This window comes from Macrobrachium rosenbergii, chromosome 21 (assembly GCF_040412425.1).
Source record: "Macrobrachium rosenbergii isolate ZJJX-2024 chromosome 21, ASM4041242v1, whole genome shotgun sequence".
Lineage (NCBI taxonomy): Eukaryota > Metazoa > Arthropoda > Malacostraca > Decapoda > Palaemonidae > Macrobrachium > Macrobrachium rosenbergii.
Window position 1 is genome coordinate 62,578,619 of NC_089761.1, and position 22,356 is coordinate 62,600,974.

The 22,356-nt window shown below is 36.7% G+C and overlaps 1 protein-coding gene across 4 annotated transcripts in view; it reads right to left on the reverse strand.

Moving 5' to 3' along the window:
* The window catches only part of dia (diaphanous related formin 1), a 266,481-nt gene that overhangs the window by 104,028 nt on the left and 140,097 nt on the right, over nt 1-22,356 (reverse strand). For all 4 annotated transcript variants that reach the window (XM_067123916.1, XM_067123917.1, XM_067123918.1 and 1 more), the window contains exon 6: nt 13,369-15,621. In XM_067123916.1, the coding sequence (XP_066980017.1) occupies nt 13,369-15,621 (2,253 nt within the window). The remainder of the gene's footprint in view (nt 1-13,368; nt 15,622-22,356) is intronic.

The following is a 22,356-nucleotide window of genomic DNA, read 5'->3' on the forward strand; positions in this document are numbered from 1 at the left end:
TATGTTTTCATGTTTTTTTTTTTTATTTTGCAGTTTGCTTGAGCGTGATAGGGCAGAGTAATTGGCTTCCCTTCACCCAAACTGGAAGAGGCTTTACCTGGAAGAAGAAACAGACATTGGCAACTACCAAACCAGTCGAACAGCTGGTGAGACCAAACCATTTTCAAGTGCCTTAGTGTGAAGTTTTCATGTCAATTACTTAAGACAGTGATTGTCCTGAATGGGATCAGAGTTAGGGAAAGTGCTTAAATATCTGTAGGCTGATTTTATTGTGAATGAGATCTCAGATTCTCGTTTGGAAGGATAGAAGGGCTTTTGTGTAGAAAAAGACTGCATGAAGAAATTCCAAAGTAATTTCTGCCCTCAGCTTGGATGCCATAGTTAAAATAAACTCCATAGTGATCCCCAAACTGTGTGTTGACTTTCATGATTTTCTTAGATTATTCTGAGGTGAAGTGCTGAGAAAGATAAGGAACTTGAATGGGATATACACCAGAGTTGGATATTTGTTGATAATATTTTGACTACTGATAGTATTAAGTTAGGCTAAATTAAGTATAGGAAGATTGTTTTGATAAACTTCATTGGTAAGTAGGGAATAAATTAGATTAAGTATTGAGAGATGATAATTGCTAAACTGTGGCAAATGTAAATAAAATTAAGATAAGGTTCTGTTTGAAGGTCTTCAGTCCACTGTAATATCAAGGTTAATAAATTAGGATAGAAGAAAAGAATTTTCTTTAACCTCTGAATCTGTTCCCATCATTCTGCACCAATTGTGCCAAATTTTTCTTGAAAAGCCCCTACAATGTCATGCTCAATGTTGTTTATGTCAGTTCTTTGGTAATTGGTTGCTAATTATATCAGGTGGTTATGAATTCTTACTTAAACCATACATCTGGTAATCTTGTTTGAAAGTCTAGCCTGAAAATGAAATTCGTTCAGTAAGTAAAAACTATCACGGAAACTGTGTCTGTGTAAAACACCCTGTGTATACATCTTTAGTAAATATATAGCATTTCTTGATGACAAATGTCCACAGCAAAGTCATTTTAAGAACACTACTAAAAAGTAGTTAATCATTTTGTTTTTTATTGGAATTAACAACTTTTCATTTCACCTCATAATATCATGGTAGCTTTACTTGTATGCACGTGGGTTTACATCTACATGTGGCATTTCATCAATGTTGATGTTACTGTCTCTACATGGTGTGTGTGTGTGTGTGTGTGTTTCCTAGTGCAGTATCACGTTTGCCATTTTTCTTTTTGCTTTTGTTTGTATTCACGGATTTCTCTGTGGAACGTATCTACCCAGTATTCGCGGAAAATCCGCCCATTTGAGGTATTTTTCACTGAGAAATATTCACTAATTACTGTATTTTCATGACTAAATGCACTTTTATTTATAAAACTATTAAATTACACAGGTAATGCTCGAGTTACAATAATTCACCTTACGATAATTCGATTTTGCAATGGTGTAAGCAATCAATACCGATAGACAATATTATTTATGAAATATTTTTAAATTTCGCGCAGGCACAGGCAGCAGCATAATTGGGCAGTGATAGAGACCAAATTACAATAGACAATTTTTCCTCCATCTCTTTATCCCATCTTCTAATTAAAAAAGTAAAAGAGAATGATAAAAGTATTGTTAGTAACGTTATATTCTTGCATAACTGCATACAGCCATAAACAACCGACCGAGAAACTTGTTTTGCTTATCACCGAATCGGATAACAACAGCCGTTTACCTGGTATTTCAACCATCGTACGGAAATAAACAATTACCGTAGCTTATAGCTCAAATGACGTTAAGTAGAATAGGACCGATATATTTTTACATTATACCCTTATTCGGTATGGATAACAGCTCGTCAAGGAAATATACAGCTAAATTTAAGCTGCAAGTTGTAGCTGAAGCTGAGAAAACAATGTTCAAGCTGCTAATGACTATACTGTAAATTACTGAGCATCAGCAACATGGATGAAACTCGATCGTAATTAAAATTGAAGAGAAAGTATTTTAATCGAAACTACTGGGCATGAAAGAACACATTACTGTTATTTTTACGCCGATAAACAATAAATACCTAAAGCTTGTATTATGATGAAATTAAGTGAAAATAGCAAATTGAATCTTGAATTTTTTTACACAAAATAAATATCCCCAAACAGCCATCGTCATCTATTAATGAAAAAATAAATTAATTAATTTCACAACAAGACGTATTTTAGTTATATCTCGACTTAAAAACACTTCGTATAACAAAAAATAACCTTGCCCCATATAAATAAAGTATCTAGAGATTCATTTACACTAACCAGAAGTAAGAAAAGTGCTGTAAACTGAATTGAATACAGTGAAATAAACATCGCATAAACGATTTCCAAACCAAAACATTGATTTGCGGTCATAGCGATAATACAAAAGCAATGTAAGAATATATACAATATTATTGGATACAGTGAATTAAGGCATAACATTTTAAAACACATATTTGTTATGTTGATGTTTGTATAATACGATATGTGAATATAGAGTACAGTATAATGTAGGCTATGCTACCGTATATGTACACAATGTACCATAGTGTAGGCTAAGCTAATTCTTGTTATTCAATTTCTCTTTGCACTGAATTCCCATAAATTACTTTGCATGAACCTCCAGAATTAGCCGATATTAATAATTACTATACCATGTATAGAGTATACTTTATAGTGTAGGCTAGGCTACCATATATGTATACATGGTACCGAATACCCTAGTGTAGGCTAAGCTATGTTCGAGATACGTTTTGGTATTTCTTACGTTTTTTCCAACAAACGATGGTTTTTTCTGGAACCTAACCCCTTCGTAAGTAGAATAATACCTGTATATGCATTTTTAGTTTGTTTTGTGACTGTTCTAAGTGTTTTTAGAAGGGTTCTAAGTATTCGCAGGTTTTAGCTATTTGCAGGGGGGTGTGGTACACATGCGCATCCGCCCTCTTGTTTACAACCAGGCCATTAAAGACTAAGGAGCCATCACTCTCTGTTGATGATCCCTTGCCCAAATCCCATGCCTTTTCATCAGGGAAGTGGGAGGGTTTTGAGGACTCAACAGAGACTACCAAAAATCGGTTTTTCCTACGTCAAAACCTGTTTTTTGATAGCCTAGTCGCTTGTTTCGTCCTCAAGGAGCTTTACAAGGAAATTGACAGGTGGCAAAAAAGGCTTCAGCTCTTTATTTTTAATCCCAACACCCCAAAGGAAAATACTGTACATTTCTGGTCCGAGGTCAAGCCAAATATTTTAGGTCCCATTCTTTATTCCAAATACTCTTCAGGTTTTGGTACCAAGGAACAAGAGACTATACATGAACTTACGTTTTAGGATGTAGTTCTATAGTAGCTTACCTAAGCATGCGGGTTTGGTTGCAATACTGTCGCCCTTCTCCCAGCGATAGTTAGCATACTCACCATCAATAAGACCCCTGGTTTTCTGTCATAGCTCCTAGGGGTTAAGACTAACCATGCCACTTACTGAATCACAGTGTACTCAAATTTGTTTGAACGCTTGGCAATAATTTAACTAATGACCACCATGTACATTCGGAGACTTCTTCAAAAGAGACACTTCTGAAGAAGGCCAAAGACGTACTTACTTTCCTAATATGTGACCTAAGAAAGGAGTGTAGGTTTGCCTTTTAAATGAGACACACTACAATCATTCTGAGCCCTTGTAGGGAGAGTGGTTAGTTTGTGCTAGGGTGTAGAAAAATATGACCCTCCCCTCTGCCGTGACTTCTAGGAAACCTTAAGTGCTTGAAACAGGCATAATGTTTTGTCTGCTAAGTTGAGTCTTCTTATCAGAATAGGTTTCCTTTTTAAAGATCCTCTTCTTGGCCAGGAATGATGGGCCAGGGGACAATAATAATTGATGGTCAGCTGTCTGCATGATGCATCGTCCCCATCTAATGCAATCAAGAAGATCGCCTTTTGTAGCATATGCGTTGTGGTTGTATTGGGTCTGCTCAATTGAGGGGTTGATAGAAGTCCAAGTACCTTGTTCAGGAACCAAGTAATTGTAAGCCTTTTGGGAGCAGGTCTTTGTAGAGCAAAAGAATGCAAAAGGGAAGGGACAACTTCTATACCGGAGTCAATCCTAAATCCATAAAGCAAGGGTTCCGTTAATGCTGCATTTCTCTTCAAAAGGGTATATAAGAAAAATGAAAAGTGTTTCTATTGAAATCTCAACTGGGTTCTAAGTATGGATATAATCTAATCAAATCTTCCATGCGGACTGGTATTGCCAGATAGATGATGTCCGTAACTTTTGCACTAAGTACCTAGCAATGTTGGACGAGTACTTTTCTTGATAGATATTTTTTTAAAAATCCATTCGTGAAGGTCTCAGCTCAGAGAGGAGGATGTATAAATGACTTTCCCTCCTACCATTTGGGATAGAACAGCGGACGATAGTGGAATTCATCTTTTCGTCCATTGTTGAAGTAATAGGAACCAATGCCTTTTTGGCCAATTTGGGGTTATTAAGTAAGCTGTTTCTATGAAGGTTAGAAGTTTGCTCAAAACCTTCGCAATCTGGGACAAAGGAGGAAAAAGATATCGTCCTCCCCTTGTTCCAGTCTTTAGGAAGGCAACTCTTGCTGTTGGTTGACTGTCCAGGTTTGGAGACATATATTAGGAGTTTGTGATTCTCGTACATGTTAAACAGGTCCACTGCCGCTTGTGGAAGCATGCTGGCTATTGTTTGGAAAAAGTGGTTGTCCAACACCCACTATGTTGAGGCTGTCATTTTCCTTGATAGAGAGTCTGCTATTACAATGAGACCCCCTGTGATGTGAATTGCAGACATGCGCCACTTCCTTGCTTGTGCAATCCAAAGGATGGCTAGCATTATCTATATTGAGAGAAGGTGAATGTGATCCCAACCTCTTGATGTAGGATACTGTGGTTATGTTGTCTCTCATATCTGGAGGTTTGAGTTTTCTGAGACAAAAAGACAGCCATCAGCTCCAGGAAACTGATATAAGAATTGCCCACAGTAGCTGATCACCTCCCTGCCAATCCTCCCAACCTATCAACGAGGCATCTGTGTGTATTATCACTCATACAGATGGGGGAGTCAGGGTGACCTGTTTTGCCAGACTCCTCCAGATTCAAGGTCAAAGTATCTCCCCAACTTTTTTCATCTTTTGATGAGGTCGATCTCGCATCTTTTTCCTTGCATGCAATAGCCAGAATTTGTTCAGATTTTTAGCTGCAATCTACGTATTGGATCTATTGCTGATGTGAACTGCAGCAGGCCCATCATACATTCTGACTGCCATCTAGAAACTCTGGGAACTTTTTGAAGACTTGCCTTTTTCTGTTTTGAGTATGATGGGGCGAGACAACAAGCCGTGAAGAGTATCCCAGCACAGTCCCAGCCACTGAAGTGTCTGTTGGGAGCGAGGCGAGATTTTTCCAAATTTATTATAAAACCTTTTGACTGTAGTCTGTTGACCACTGCTCTTAGGTTTTTCAAGCACTCTTTTTTTGTGGGCCCCCAGACCAACCAGTTGGCTTGGTAGCTAATAATTGTATTCCTTTTTGTTTGAGTTCTCAAACGAATACCGTTGCTAATTTTGTAAAATATTCTTTAGGCAATGTTTAGCCCAAAGGGCATGACTTTGAATCTCTATGTATCTTTCCCTATACGGAACCTTAGGAAGGGGTGGAAGGGAACGGCTATAGGGATGTGCCAGTATGCATCTTTCAGATCTATAGAAACTGTCCAAGTCCCTTTTGGAATGATTCAACGTACTTAGGCAATGGTAATTGTCTGAAACTTTTGGCAAACAATGTGCTTATTCAATTTTGACTGGTTGAGGATCACTCCTCTTTTGGAGGAATCCTTTTTGAGGACACTGAAGAGATGTACTTGGTGGCGAGTATACGCATGTTCTCTATGGGCCCCATTAACAGGGCCTTTCTGCACATATAAATAAATCTGTTCCCCCATAAGGAAAACTTCCGTTGTCAGTGATGTCATCGAAGCCGACCCCCAACCATACAATTCCTCTTGGTATCTACCTCCTCCTATGCCTTTGCCTTTGATAGACATTCCAGGCGTTGCTTCCCCCACCCCCCCCCTTGTGAAAAATGGTGTCCTTGTTGTTGCTGTCCCTTTTTAGGGAATTTTCCCTTCTGACCACCTGCCTGTTTTTTGAGGAAAACTTTTGGGGGTGACTGAAGGCTTATATGATTTTTGATCAAAGCAAGCCTTTTTTGGGGTTGGGTAAAGGGATATTTTGGGTTCTTTGTTTCCTGAATTCCCCTTTCCCCAGAAGAATGTACACTACAATTCTGTTGACGGGCATGCTTGTTGAGTTGAGCCACAACAGACTCCTCAAACAAGTCCTTACAGAAGGGGTTAGAATGTAATAATGCAGTGAAATTGGAGTGATTTGATGGAGGCCTCCAATGCTTCCATTCATGCTTTTATGCACCATTCTAGGAAGTCACACAGTGCTTCCATATCAGGTTCTCATAAGACTTTCTGGCCTCAACAACAAAAATTATCCTGCGCTCTTCTGGAAGCCTTTAAGTGGCAACTTCCAGCAAGGTGGTAGAGGTTATAATACTAAGAAGTCGGAGCCTAGCATAAAATTCTGACGAGGCTGTCCCCTCTGAGTGTCTTCTCATAGGGGCCCTAAACTGCTGTGTAACTCTGTCTAAAGGGAGATTTTTCATTTCAAAAGGGAGTTGCAGAGTTGCCCATTCCTTGGTGGAATTTCCTGAAACTGGGATAACTGTGGCAGATGGTTTTAATTCTGCCATTGTCTCTTGTTTGTAGTCACTAAAAATTCTGAAAATCTTTCTTCACATGATTAATATTTTTTAAAGTGAAGGGACAGAAGGCTGGGGCTACTTGGTGAGCAACTTGGGTCTTATTCAAAATGGAAGTAGAGATCCATTTTTCACTGACCTGGTAAAGGGTGATTTCTATTGCTTTTAATGCTATAGGCACAGGTAAGAAAACCATTTCGGTTAGTGGTTTCTCCATGTCTGGTGAAGACGGCACCAGGTGCCATTCTGTATTAGGGAATGCTGCCGTTCATAAATTTTACATGTACAACTTCAATCATAGTTTTTCTCATTAATTACATACTTGCCATCACGAGGGAAAATGCACATTGAGGCGTCTCGCCAAGGATTATCAGTATTATCAGGAGTGAGTATTGGAGCCCCTATTATGTTCTGATCTGAAGTTCTGTATTCCGAACTGACCCTTTTCTTGTTTCCAGTCAGAATTCTAACATTAGACCTTGTTTGGGCAGCATTTGTATCCACACTCACTTTTTGGTTACAGGATGTAGTACTTTTATGCTTTGGGGTGTACATGACTGACTTACTTTCCTTTTCGGAATCATGCTTCATGTCCCTTATATGTTGCCATTCTGTGGCAAGGGCATCTTTGACGGTACTTAATTTCCTTACGGAAATGATCAAATGTCGCAAACTGTGTATTCCTTTTGGGGAAACTTGCGCAATCTAACTGAGCTTCAGCAACTGAACTGTAACTGCCTATTTATCAAGGGGCAGAAGTCCTGGGTAAGTTACTATACCCCTCCAAAAATGTAGCCATTTCAGTCAGAGTTAGGTGGGTCCTAGTATCCATTTTGGGGGAAAGATCCTATTTAGCCATGATAGCTTCATAGGGAATAGAATTCCTTCTGGAAGGTTTCTACCATGGCTAGCTACAATTTGTGTCCCTGAACCTTGTGTGTTCAGCAGGGCCATTTCAATGGCAATGTCCACTTCACATTCTTTAGTAAGAATGTCAACCCTATGTAAAGATTTCTCTACTTCCTCCTCGGGGTTAACCTGGGCGGCACTGGGGACTGATGTTACTGGGTTTTGGCCCAAACATTGATGTTGTTCTGCGGAAGGGTTAAATATCTGCTGCCGGAGTTCTGCTGGTAAGAGATAATCTCCCCCTTCCTCACCCCTACTGAACTCAGGACCCATTGAGACAGCTTAAAAGACCTGTTTTGTCTTTAAAACTTGCTGCAGGAGCATACTACAACTCTCGCCCACATCTGGCAACCAAGCAAATTTTCCTTGTTTTTTTTACAAGGACTATGCCCATGGCAGGTGGTATGGGCCATACCCACTGGCAAAAAGTGAACCGAGCAATTTGCTACTGAACACTTGAACTGAGGATCCTGCCTAATGGCAGGTCTGTAGTGATATAAGGCAAGTTGTTATTAGAAGCTAGTTAGTATGAATTGCTTTTAAGTGAGGGACACTTCTGTAGTTCCTCATATAGTTTCCATATTACAGGTTAACTTGATTACAAGTGTGCAGTTGTCATACATTTAATTAAATATCTATGTTAACTTACACCCTCTAAGGTTTAGGTTAGTTTTCATACCTGTATATGGCTGTATATTTCTCATACATTGTTAGTCTTTTGCAATGGCTAAGTGAAATTTTTATTTCCAATTGTCATGCCATTCAGGCTAATTGCTATAACCTAATTCGTTTAACTAACCCAGACTATTGTTTTATATAGCTTAGGTTAATGCTTCTAGTATAATCTACGTTAAGCTAAGAATAGAGGATTTCTTAGGAGGTTCTTGCTTAACCTATTCTAGGCTTATTTAACCCTTAAACGCCTACTGGACGTATCATACGTCGACTAAAATTGTCTGTTGGGTGCCAAGTGGACGTACCGTACGTCGACTACAAAAAATTTCAACCTTCGGTCAACTTTGACTTGACCGAAATGGTCGAAAAACGCAATTGTAAGCTAAAACTCTTACATTCTAGTAATATTCAATCATGTACCTTCATTTTGCAACAAATTGGAAGTCTCTAGCACAATATTTCGATTTATGGTGAATTTTTTAAAAAAACTTTTTCCTTACGTCTGCGCGCGGTAACTCGGCCGAAAATTTCAGAAATTTTTTCGTCATTTTGTCGTAATTTTTGCACTGTTTTATATTAGCCATTACATAAAGTTTTATATATGAAAATGTGTGCAATTTCATGTAAAATACAGCAAAATACAACCCATGGTTGTAGTTTTTATCAGTTTGGAAATATTTCCATATAAACCACGATAACTGCCAAAATTTCAAGCTTCGGTCAACTTTGACTCGACCAAAATGGTCAAAAAACGCAATTGTAAGCTAAAACTCTTACATTCTAGTAATATTCAATCATTTACCTTCATTTTGCAACAAATCGGAAGTCTCTAGCACAATATTTCGATTTATGGTGAATTTTTGAAAAAAACTTTTTCCTTACGTCTGCGCGCGGTAACTCTGCCGAACATCTCAGAAATTCTTTCGTCACGTTGTCGTGATGTTTGCATCGTTTTACATTAGTCGTTACCTAAATTTTTATATATGAAAATGTGCGCAATTTCATGTAGAATACAACAGAAAATAGCTCATGGTTGTAGCTTTTATCAGTTTTGAAATATTTTCACATAAATCACGATAACTGCCAAAATTTCAACCTTCAGTCAACTTTAACTCGACCAAAATGGTAAAAAAACGCAATTGTAAGCTAAAACTCTTACATTCTAGTAATATTCAATCATTTATCTTTATTTTGCAATAAATTGGAAGTCTCTAGCACAATATTTCGATTTATGGTGAATTTTTTAAAAAAACATTTTCCTTATGTCCGTGCGGTAACTTGGCCGAACATCTCAGAAATTCTTTCGTCACGTTGTCGTAATGTTTGCACCGTTTTATATCAGTCGTTACATAAACTTTTACATATGAAAATGTGCGCAATTTCATGTACAATACAACAGAAAATAACTCATGGTTGTAGCTTTTATCAGTTTTGAAATATTTTCATATAAATCACAATAAATAGAAAAAATTCGACTTTCGGTCAACTTCAACTCGACCGAAATGGTCGAAAACTGCAATTGTAAGCTAAAACACTTACGGTCTAGTAATATTCAATCAATTACCTTCATTTTTCAACAAACGGGAAGTCTCTAGCAAAATATTTCGATTTATGGAGAATTTAAAAAAAAAACATTTTTTTACGTCCGCGTGTTACAAATTCATGCATCATTTTGTGATAATATTTTCTCTGTGTTGATTTGATCGTTTTACAATTTGTTATATACCAAAATCATCGCAATTTAGTACAATACAAAGAAAAAAAAAATAACCCGTTAGCTCTAACCGTTTTGCTCACAGCGCAATTTGTATAAAATTATATATGAAAAATTTTTTTTGTGCTGTCATATATTTCAATATTTATATATGATATTTTTTTTTCATTTCTGATGGTTGCATACTAAACTTCAGGCAATGACAAAAAAAAAGGAGCCAAAAATTAACTCTTAATCTTAAAAACTAAGCGTGCTGTGATTTTTAAAAAAACTTTTTTTCCGCTTCGGAGCTGGCTCCCGAACGCCGTCGGCATACGGGAGACGTTTTTGTAAATAGAGGCTCGGCGTTTAAGGGTTAAAAGTTAAGGATATAAACTCAATACGAAATAATCCTCTTATAATCTGGTTTTCTGTTTTATGTGGCCGAGACTACCCTTTTATCTGATATTCAGCCATTGCTGTTTTAGGCTAATAGTAAGATATTCCTTAAAAAGGGGTTCCTACTTAATCTGGTTAGGCTACTGCCTGTTCTAGGTTTATATCACCTTTACGGACATAGGCTACATAAGACCCTACTAATATGTAGCCTTACAAATATGATACCGAGTCATACAAAACTAGGTTATTTTATTGAGCCTAAGGTACTGTTTATATATAATTCTAGGCTTATAGGGTATTGCCTAATCCAGATTATTATAGATCACAATATAAAAACAGAAAACTTACCATTATGTAACCTTACAGTTATTCTATTATTTTTTGTCTAACCCAGGTTGTTGTCATTTATATACAATCCTAGGCTATTTGGTCTACTATATAAAACAGTAACTCACTAATATGTAGCCTTATAGCCAGGCTATAACTTACTCTAATCTAGGCTTCTGCCTAATCTGGATTATTTAATTCACATTTTAAGATATGGGTTACATAAAACACAATTACATTACTATGTAGCCTTAAGGCTAGGTTACCATCTCATCCACCAAAGATTACTATTCCATCTAGTCCTACGTTACATGGTCTAGGCTAACAATTTAGTCCAAAAATGGGATGTTTCATAAAAAGTTATCATTTAACTTGAAGTAATGCCTAGGCTGGTCCTGGACTATTTAGCTCATGCTCAAGTGCACAGGCTTATATAAAATGAAAAAATTACATTAATATGTAGCCTTATCCCTACTGTTAGGCTATCAATTTATTTTGCCCTGATATTGTTACTATCTGATCCTTGGGTCCTCTGTCTAAGCTAGGCCACTTAAGGATATGTACTTCTAGGACTATTAATCTAGTCTAAATTATTCTCACTTACTGCCTAGATTACTGTGGACACCATATAATCTGAAAGGATTTTCTATATTTAGTAACTTGTGGAACACTTCTTTTAGTTAAAACATTTAGTTAGAATTTAAAACAATTTTCACTTTACGATACTAGGTAGCAATCTATGAGTAGGGTTCTGGCTTTCACAAAGAAATTATCAATTCCAAAAGCTTAAAACTAAAACTTTTAATTGGAACTTAATATTAAGCACTTATCTTGCTATTTTTGATGTTTCCATTATCCTCAATAATGAAATCGGAGAAAAAAGTAGAATTTTTTCGGAGAGCTGGTAACGACATGAACTGTTCGCTATAGACCAAAGAGAGTTAATGGCTCCTTGGTTTTTAACGGCCCAGTTGTAAACAAGAGGGCAGATGAGCACGTGCAATAGTCACTTCTCTTTCTTGCAGGTTCTTTTGACATTGGAAAAATTGGATTCAGCTTCGCTGAAGCTAAGGGAAAATGCCCTCTTATCTTTGTGTTATAATGTTAATCATTATGACAATACCTGGCCAAAAGGACCAACTAGAAGAGAATTCTTTGATATTAGTTTGGTCACCAATAAGCTCTAGTAGACCATGGACGAGACAAGCGATTATGCTATCAAAAAATCATAAGTTTTAAGAAACAAGCTGTAAAAAGTCAGGCATCAACATTTTCCCGAGGCTGCGCAGCATTGCCAACCATTGGAGAGTGCTTTTTCAATTTTTTTCTTCATTTATATATAACATAAATCTTTGGGGTCTTGGTCCCTGGTTTGGGTGTGTCAGATAATGTTGCCCTCCAGATAATGACAATCCAGGTATATGAAGGATTACTGTATACTAAACCAGCCATCATTTTAACTCAAAAGCAAAACTATCTAAGGTGAAATCAGAAACTCAAATCTTAGGGTTAATTACAAGATACTCTACACTTCTGAATTGGAGGCTACTTAATTTAATACACCATGCTATATAATATAGCCAAATATGGAAACAAACATGAATATAAAAAGCCAAATATGGAAACAAACATGAATATAAAAATTATGGCTGACTAAGTAATGTACATACATCAAATACTTTGGTCATTACAACCTGTACAAGATGCTATAAAGATAACTATTCTTTACCCAGAGAACTACCCGAATACAGACATCACCCTACTTATGAACGAGTTATGTTCCAGACAGCCGTTCATATCTTGAATTGTTCATAAACTGGTTCTTAATATGTAGTGTATAATTTTGTTGATGTTTACATTCCTAAGTTAACTAAGAAGTCATAGATTATACTATTTTCACTGCATTTGAAATCATGCAGCATTAAAAAGAATTATTGTACTTTGGATGCTAGAAGGGTAAAGATATAATAAAATTCAGATTCATGCAACATTAAAAATTTAGTATTTTTTCCCCGCTTTGAAAGTTATGAACTTGGAGAAAATTTCGCAGGAGCAGTGTCTGACATTTGAAGTTCACAGAGTAAACAATGCACACTGCCATTTGATAAAAATCCATAATAAAACATTTCCCATGGGGAGAAGAAATATAGAAAATGGGAATTGAGAGGAAATATAGAAAATTTTTACTAGTGTGAATGAGTATTCTCATGATTGTAATAAGAATACATGGTAGTTAATCACGAGAATACTTGGGATAATCAGGGAAGGAGTTAAAGGAATAGGTTCTTCTTCCTTGGGTTCTTCTGTTCTTTGCAAAAATTCTTAATAGCAGAATGGGTGAGCAGAGCAAAATTTGAACTTGTGACCCTGTCTGTTCATATCTATGAATCTTTGTAACTTGAATGTCAGTAAGGGTGGTGACTGTATTCACATATTTGCAGAAATTACGGTAATGAAAAAATGTAAACACCAAAAAATTTAATGTTTCAAATAAAACAGAACTGAAAATGTAATAAAATCTACTGACCTATCTTCTGGATCCTGTTTGGTGTGCCTCTGCAAATCACTGCCTATATTCTTGATTTCCTTTTTCATTTTTGCAATATTTGCTTTGACACCGTCAATATTTACACGTTCTGCATCCGAGAAATGCAACAAACCATCTTCAAAATCAGCATTGTCTGCTTCCTCTTTCAACATGGTTTCAGCTAAATAATGCAGCAATGTATGTCCACTGGCATCTTTTGTGTTTGCAAGTTTAGGAAGGAAACTAATATCAAAACCAATAGTATCAGCATTTCTAGAGCCAGAATTAAGTACATTTCCAAACTCAAGAACATACAAGAGAACTTTTTCAAACTTTTTGGAATTAATAAGTTCATCTAATGCAGCTTTACTATTTACAATATCAAGTCTTGTTTCTTTAATTAAGGATGGGTATTCAGTCTTGAAAGCCATGTTTTTCAGCAAAGGCACCAATTTCTTAATCTTACCAATCTTATGTAAGAAAAGTTCTCCTTCTGCTAGCTCCTCTGCATTAGCTTCTAAATTAACCAGCTTCTTAATTATTTCATGATCTGGCAAAGCTGTAATGAGATTATGTAGAGTTGATGAATCTATAGCTCCAGAGGAATCTACACAAAGAACACTTTCATCACACTGTAGAATAGCTAAACGAATGTCTTCTAGGCTCATGTGCTTGAACTGACCACGGAGTGCAATAGAAAGATTCTGATTCGTTTTCTGGTCAAGCACTTGAAGTTCTTTGTCCTTCTTGGCTGCTTTTTCTACTTGTTCAACATTGGTTTTCTTAACCTGTTTCACTGCAAACTGCTCGCTGAGGTTTTTCAAAACAACATGATTAATTTTCCCATCCTTTTTATTAAGTTGTACCCAGAGGCTGTTTTCGCTCATCTTACTTGGCGTCAATTTGTTCCACTGAAGACGCTTTGTTTGAGCAGGTGGTTTCATAGTTTTCTTTAAGGTCATTCCATATGGAAGAACATCTGGAGGAGGTCCTCTAACCACTGGCATACCTGGAGGAGGAGGAGGACCACCCATACCTGGAGGTGGAGGAGGTGGTGGCCCACCCATTCCAGGAGGTGGTGGAGGTGGAGGTGGACCACCCATCCCAGGAGGAGGTGGTGGTGGAGGAGGACCTCCCATACCTGGAGGGGGTGGTGGTGGAGGGGGACCTCCCATCCCAGGAGGTGGAGGTGGAGGTGGTGGACCACCCATTCCTGGGGGTGGAGGAGGAGGCGGTGGTCCACCTACAATTTTTTCTAAACCTGGTACCGTTGGTAAGCCACCCTTTTTATTTGGGTCAATGCCCTTCACTGCTTCCTCAAGGCGACTCTTCACTAATGACAACTCTGCTTCTAGCTTCTGATTTGTGGTCAATGCTTCCTGAAGTTGTAACTGATACTCTGTAGCAACTTTTTCACTCTTGTAACGAGTTTCTTCCTTAAACTGATCCAAAAGTTGATCAACTTTGATTTCAAACCTCTTCGTAGCACGAAAATCAGGATCACATCCATTCTTATGTAAAACAATCTGTGACACACACTCTTCAATCAATTTAAAATATGCAGCTCTTACATTTTCATCATCTCTTATAAATGCTAAATGCTGCAATATTGATAAAAAAGGAGTTTCACATGAGGAGTCTTGTACTTGCTGTCTAACAATTTCAAAACATCTCCCAAGATCTTCCATTTCATCAACATGGGTGAAAAATCGATCCTGCCAATCTTCAAAATCTTCAAGACGGGACTTGTGAAACACCTCAACCTGCTTTTGTAAGTCAACATGATCACTCTTTTTTAATATTTCAAGTAGGTCTTGCAAACCATTGCGCATGAATTCATTTCTTAAATGCAATCTGAAATCCAGGTTATCATCAGGAACAAAATTGATAAGGGCATTAACCAATGACAAGCAACTTAGCCTCATGGGATCATTCCCTTGCATTCCAAGACCCATGACTATGGGTGCAAATCTCTCCTGCTTCTTCAGTTCACCAACTATTGTGATAGCATCTAAAACTTCTCTATGACCATCTAAACCCTCCTGCTGCCAAATTGGAAGGCAAAAGCTGCAAAGCAGTCTAAGTACCTCCAGCATGATATTGGGTTTTGCAGGATTAAGACTCTGAGCCAGAAGTGTGAAGCCTTCAGATTGACGGAAGAACTCTCTGATACCAACGATGTTATTGCAAATTACTTTCAGGCACTTGATGGCTTCATATTGAACACTGTCCCAGTGCTTACTGTTGTTTCCACTGTAAGAAAAAAAATTGTTATAATAACTGAATGAGCTACTTCAGTATTAAATATTATAATGCAATTATTGCTACACTTAATTAGGAAAGTTTTGTGTGTATTTAAATCACAATGCATACAAGTATAATTAATGCTAGCTGAGCAAGTACATAAAGATGTTCTCTTTACTTCATTCAGCATATGAAGGATTATCTAGAAACCATTAATTCTTAAAAGAGATGCCATTAAACACTTCTCCATTTAAGTCAAGCACAGGCCTTTAGTATTTTATGTTACTCACTAATGCCCTGTCACCAATGTAAATACATTTTTGGTTAACTTTTATTATTTTTCATATTTGTCCTTGCCACATTCCCTCACATGATGACATCATACAACTGTAAAAAAAAAAAAAAACTGTGAAGGATATAAACAGAGGGAGCAACTATTTAGTCCACATCTAATGGATACAAAAATTTGAATAACCATCCAGTATTATCATCTAACTCTGGGCAGGTTATGAGAGCTGCAAAGGTAAGAGTCAAGTTTGCAGTGCAGGGCAGAAATGGGGAAGCTGGAGTGGGTCTTAAACACTTCCACAAGAAAAGACTTTGAAATGAAGTTAGTTTGTTATTAATGATAAACTTCACTTAACCACTGAGCTGACCCGAAGGGTTTGTTCTTATAAAAAAATTCACTCATATTACCTAATAAATTACAGGTTTGTTGATGTCACACTATGTAGTCTAAACAAGCATATTTCAAAACAAATTCTAGTCTTAAAAAAATTAAGTGGCTGAGTAGCTCTGAACTTCGGGAAAAAATCATTGGCAAGGACAACTCTAAACTCTGAAAACCATCTCTGCTTATACTGTATGAGATGATTTAACATTAAACTGAAGTTCTTGCCATGACAGTTTACATTAACGAATAGCACATAAATTATTCTTATATACTGTACATATCTGTGCAAGCTATGCTCTTGACTTTAAAATACATGGATACAGTAACTGGCAACGAATTTACAATTGCTTACTTAAATTTCTTGTAAACACAGAGAAGTCTAATTCTTAGTTTGGAAAAAATAATAAAAAACAGTCCAATTCTTAGTTTGGAAAAAATAATAAAAAACACTAAGATTTTTGCTAATGAAATAAAGTGAACTTGACAAAAAAAAAAAAAAAAAAAGCATTTCAGAACATGATTTAGAAAAATGATAAGACTTACCCCTCCTGAGGACTATGAAAATAATCATCGCAGGCAAAGAAAGAAAGACAAAAAGTTAGTAAAAATACTCTACAAGTTCCATCTACTATACATTACATGCAGAATAAAGTATGAAAATATCATGTGCATTTACCAAGACTCAATAGCAAAAAGGAAATTTAGGAATAAGAAGCATATCTAACACAAGTAAAATTGCAAATATTGGTTTCTGCAGTTAAGATGCACAACTATAATGCACAGTGCGCACACAAAGGTGTGAAACCACTAACACGTACCTCACATTGCCATGTGTGACAAACCTATATGGGCCAATTGTTTACTAATAATAGGGAAGAAATTGAAAATGGAGCTATAACCTTAATAATATAAATAAAAAAAAATTATTTAACATTCTAACATGTTTACCAAAGTAACTTATTTATATGGAAAAATAAAAAAATAATTTATTTACCTACAATAATGGCTTTCTTTAAGAATGTACAAACTATTTAAATCAGGAAATCCAACCCCCAAGAGAAATGTATCTTTTAATGCAGCACTTAAAATCAAAAGAAATTCGAGGTCATATTTAAAATACTGGGTACTGAATCTATTTACTCTTGGAAGGAAAAACTATGATCATGTAAAACATTAAGATACTTTATATTTATAAAAAGGGAAATTCAGAAAATAAACTAGACACTAAAACCTACTATTTGGTTCCATTTTTAAAGCTGAAAAGGAAGTTATGATCCATTCCAAGGTCAAAACTTTAAAATACAATACTGTATCACTCTACCGACAATGCATCAAGCCTTCAAATACTGTATATGGCAGTGCTTTAAACCAATCCTTCTTATTCAAGGGTTTATTGTCTGTAAATTGTAATACAATTTACCAATTCTTACTTCTTATATCCTTTCAATAAGAAAAACTTGTGATGAACTGTACTTGCATATACAGTATAATTAAGTCTCAATATACTGATTGTGTTTTGTCAGTCCACACAAATAGACTGATGCCATTTTGCAAATGGGCCATATACATTATTTCATAATACTCTAACACCAGCATATCATTTAAGGATAAAACTCAGGGAGGCACTAAAATCTCACCTAACAGCCATGGTCTAACGAGACTCTACAAATTCTTACAAGTACAGGCAGTCTCTGGTTAACGGAGGGCTTGGTTAATGGCGATCTGGTTTCACGGCGCTTGTCTAGCAATGAAAATCAGCAATTTTCAGCGCCGAAAATCACAGATTTCCACTTATCGACGCCAATAATTGGGTATTGGCACTGATACATACCTAACAGAGGCGCCGATAACCAAAAATAGGCGCTTTTCGGCACCGAAAAGCCCCGACAATTACCGAAAAAGCACCGATTTTTGGTTATCATCACACCCTCAAAACGGAACCCCGGCCAATAACCGGGGACTGCCTGTACTGGTAACACTTATCTGTAAATTTCAGTGATTCACATGGCCACAAAAATATATCACCCATTGTTAAGAGGAGTAAACTGTATCATTCTCTTATCACTTTAGAAAGGTAGCCTTTCTGAAGTTTTACAAACAAGGAACAAATTACATGGCAATGAATAAATAAAATATGACAATAAAAAATTATACGACCTCTTAGGCTTTAAATTTCTAAAAAAAACTGCACCAAAGGAAATTTTTCTTAAATCTATGATGTCTATTACCCTGAAAACTAAATTAAACTTTATACAACGCAATTTTTTATGAAAAATCATTGCCAATTTATATTTACAAAGGACTAAAAAAAAAAAATGCCACCAATGATGATCCCCCAACATGGCAGCAATATGAAAGGCTGTAGGAAGCACACCAAAAGGGCCAGACTATCTTTCAGTAAAAAAATAACAGAAGTCATCAGCAAATCCTAGAAACCTATAGGTTGTGGGGAACACTGTGGGTAGAAAAATGTATACTGTTTCAAATTAATGACATGCATTCCCCATCAAAGATATATGACTTGTCTCCAACCAAAAGTAAGTGACTGGGATTCATGAAAGGATTAGGATGCTTTAAAAGAACCCAGGGAGAGAAAGACCCCATTCTATTCTTAGAAAAAAAAAACACTCTTTTAGAACTTAACCAAACCAAATGGAATCAAATCCAATTTCATTTACTTGTCTGATTCGAAGTCAAGATTATATTATCCTCTCATGTGAGACTACAGGCAGTCCCCGGTTATCAGCGGGGGTTCCGTTCTGAGGGTGCGATGATAACCGAAAATCGCTGCTTACCAAAAATCGGCGATTTTCAGGGCTTATTGGTGCCAAAAAGCGCAGATTTTCGGTCATCAGCGCCTCTGTTAGGGATGTATCGGCACCAATACCCAATTATTGGTGCCGATAAGTGGAAATCAGCTATTTTTGGCGCTGAAAATTTCAGATTTTCATCGCTAGACAAGCCCCATAAAACTGGATTGCCATTAACCGGGGACTGCCAGTATTCCTATGTCCTAGTACGATGGTATTAAATTCATATATACATTCCTATTTTGAAACCCTCAATTTCACATCCATATTTTGCCAGTATGGCAGGAAGCAGACATTCCTAATGGAAGTACCTGCCAAAAGAGTACTATGATAGGGATAACGGGCAGCAAGGAGGAGCTTTCTGTCTCACACTATCTGCCAACTATCTTGAGACCAGTATTTTGCCTTATCATTGGCCCAAAAACGGCAGAATAATCATAATTTGAAGGTTTTTTTATGTAAACTCAATAATAATGTTTTTGTTTTCAAGTCCCATTTAGTTTTCTTATGATTTTTTGACGATTTTCGACGATAATGGTTATATTTTGCCTTATCATTATTGATGTTTGCCAGTCCCATTTAGCAGATAATGGTTATATTTGCCTCATTAGCTTTGACTTCAGAATAAACAAAATAGTGTAACAGTCTTCCCTATGATAAAACCAAAAATATCATTTGCTCTAACATAATCTAATTCAGCAAATATTACTACCTAAGTTTGTTGCTTTTCTAAATACAGGCGGTTCCCAGTTATCAGTAAGGTTCCATTCCGATGGCATGATGACAAGTGAAAATCGCTGATAACTGAAGATCGGCATTTTTCTGCATTTTTCGGCACTTACTGGCACTAATAAGCGCCGAAAATTGCTGATTTTTGGTTATCAGCACCACTGTTAGATATGTATTGGGGGCGATAAGCAGAAATTGGTGCCAAAAACTGTCAATTTTCATCGCTAGACAAGCCCTGAAAAACCAGATCGCCGATAACCGAGCCCACTGATAACCAGGGACTGCCTGTAAGTCACTGAGTGAAAAAAATTCCAAAAAAAAAAAAAAAAAAAATCAAAAGAAATCATTTAAATTATCAAAACTGACTCTAATGCCCATGAAATATTGCACGGAACAGTGTGATGAGTATAATTTAGTTAATAAGCACTGGAACTACTTAGCAGTGTATGTCACAGGGGCAAAACAATGGTATGCAACCATGATGTCTTCCAACAGTGTTCACAGACAGGTACTCAAGAAACATCCTTGTGTTGCTCCTCGCTTTCTATAGTAGTACTGCACAGCAGTGATACTACGTTCACAGTTTCAGATTAGAGATAAAAGAAATCTGCCTTTAGCCTCCACTTTTATTGGTCACTTTACTGTCAACCATCCTAGCATAAATTCAGAATACTAACTGGATCAGCTAAATATGTACATTTACTGACTCACATGGCTATTCCCATCCTTCTATAACCAACATGAAGCCTTGACTAACACAACATTCCAGAATGAGCGTATGACTATAAATGGGCAAGACAGTGAAAAGTGGTACAAATAATGATAGCCTCTCATTCTTAACATGCAGAAACTAAGAATGGTTTTTGATTCAGAACAAGGTACATGCTCATCTGACTTTCATAAGTACAGAAAAACTGGCTGAAAGAATGGCAATGTGGAGACGATACAAAATGTTTAATAATTTGTATCATCCACAATTACAAAACCCCTATTTTAGTGATGCCTTAACCTCATTTGGAAAGGTGAATTGAGTGCTGATAACATACTTAAAAAAAAAAAGCATTTGTGTTTAATGCTCAGTGAGACCTCCCTCTTTTGGGAAATTCCATCACCTCCCCTTCTCAACTATGTGCTTTAGGCCTAATGAATACAGCCAACACAATTGTTGTGTGTCCTACAACTTCCCATCTTACTGTTGTAATTTTATCAGCATTAAAGAAATGAAAGTAAACAAACTTTTTTTAACATACTTACAAAGTTCTTCTCTCATACAAGCACTTGTGAAAGTTTGTGGGCGTCATGTAACTTGAATTTACTCGAGCAACTCACTTTCTATATAAATTTGTCATGCCCATATATTTAGTATTTATTTTTAGTTTGTGGATACTATCCATGTACACTTAGTACTCGTTTTTAGTTACATGCCCACTGTGCACAGATAGTATATGAGTTTCAATTGTCCTGCTGTACTTGAGTTGTTATGTTTATAAGTTATTTGCATATTGTTTCTGTGTTTTTTAAATACAAAATTGATTCTTTTCTGCAAACCCGTATTTATAATATGGTCCATTTCATTTGTCCCAGAAATCCTAGACACCTCAGCTTTTGCAGAAAAAAAAAAAAGGAGAATGGCAGCAACTGGCAGCCAGTACCTAGCTTTCTCACGTCTTATGTGGTCTGAATTGCTGCAAGTATCTCAAGGGACTGGGAGGAGGGTGCTCTGATTATAAACAGTACTTATGTACAAAGTAAATTTTTTTAAACTAGACTTGCTTAATCCTAACACAATACTTATAATGTAGCCTAAGTAGCAACAGGACTGGGAAAAAGAGACCTGAGAACTTCTGGGGTACAATGGAAACTGAACCACCAGCTCTAATGAAGACAAGGGTAAAACTGTGTAGTAAATTGGGAGAAATGTAACTGCATGGTTACCGGATGTAAATTGGGGGAAATGTAACTGCATGGTTACCGGATGTACCAGAGTTGAGCACTTGCTTAATTTAAAAGGCACAGCTGTTGGCTAAAAACAATGCAATGAAAGCACAAAAAATATAAGTACTTGAGAGTCAAGTTTCCTAGATAAAAACATGAAAAGGGAGTTTACAACCTCCCAGTTCCAACCATTAAAATGTGTTGAAGACTTTTATCTCAAGGGCTTCATGTTTAACTTGGCTGTTTTGCCAACTGGAAAACTCTTACAAGTTCTAAAAATAACTTTTCTGTGTCAATATGAAAGCATTCTTCAAAAGCTGCTTAATAAGTTCTGTATAAAGGAAAATCTATATGTATACCTTTGTCCTAAGAAGTCAGATGAGAATTGCCCTGATTGGACAAAGGTCATCTCCATCATCCTTAACACAGGAGTGGGAGATGAGATGGTGAAGGAAACTGGGATCCCAATATAGAGGGTATGCATTTCACTGACTTCTTTTCAAGAAACAACAGTTTAAGGACAGAATGGAAGCTTATTCCAGAGGAGTTTTTAAAAGGCTCTTTAACCCCTTCGGCACCGTGATGTTTCTACGACGT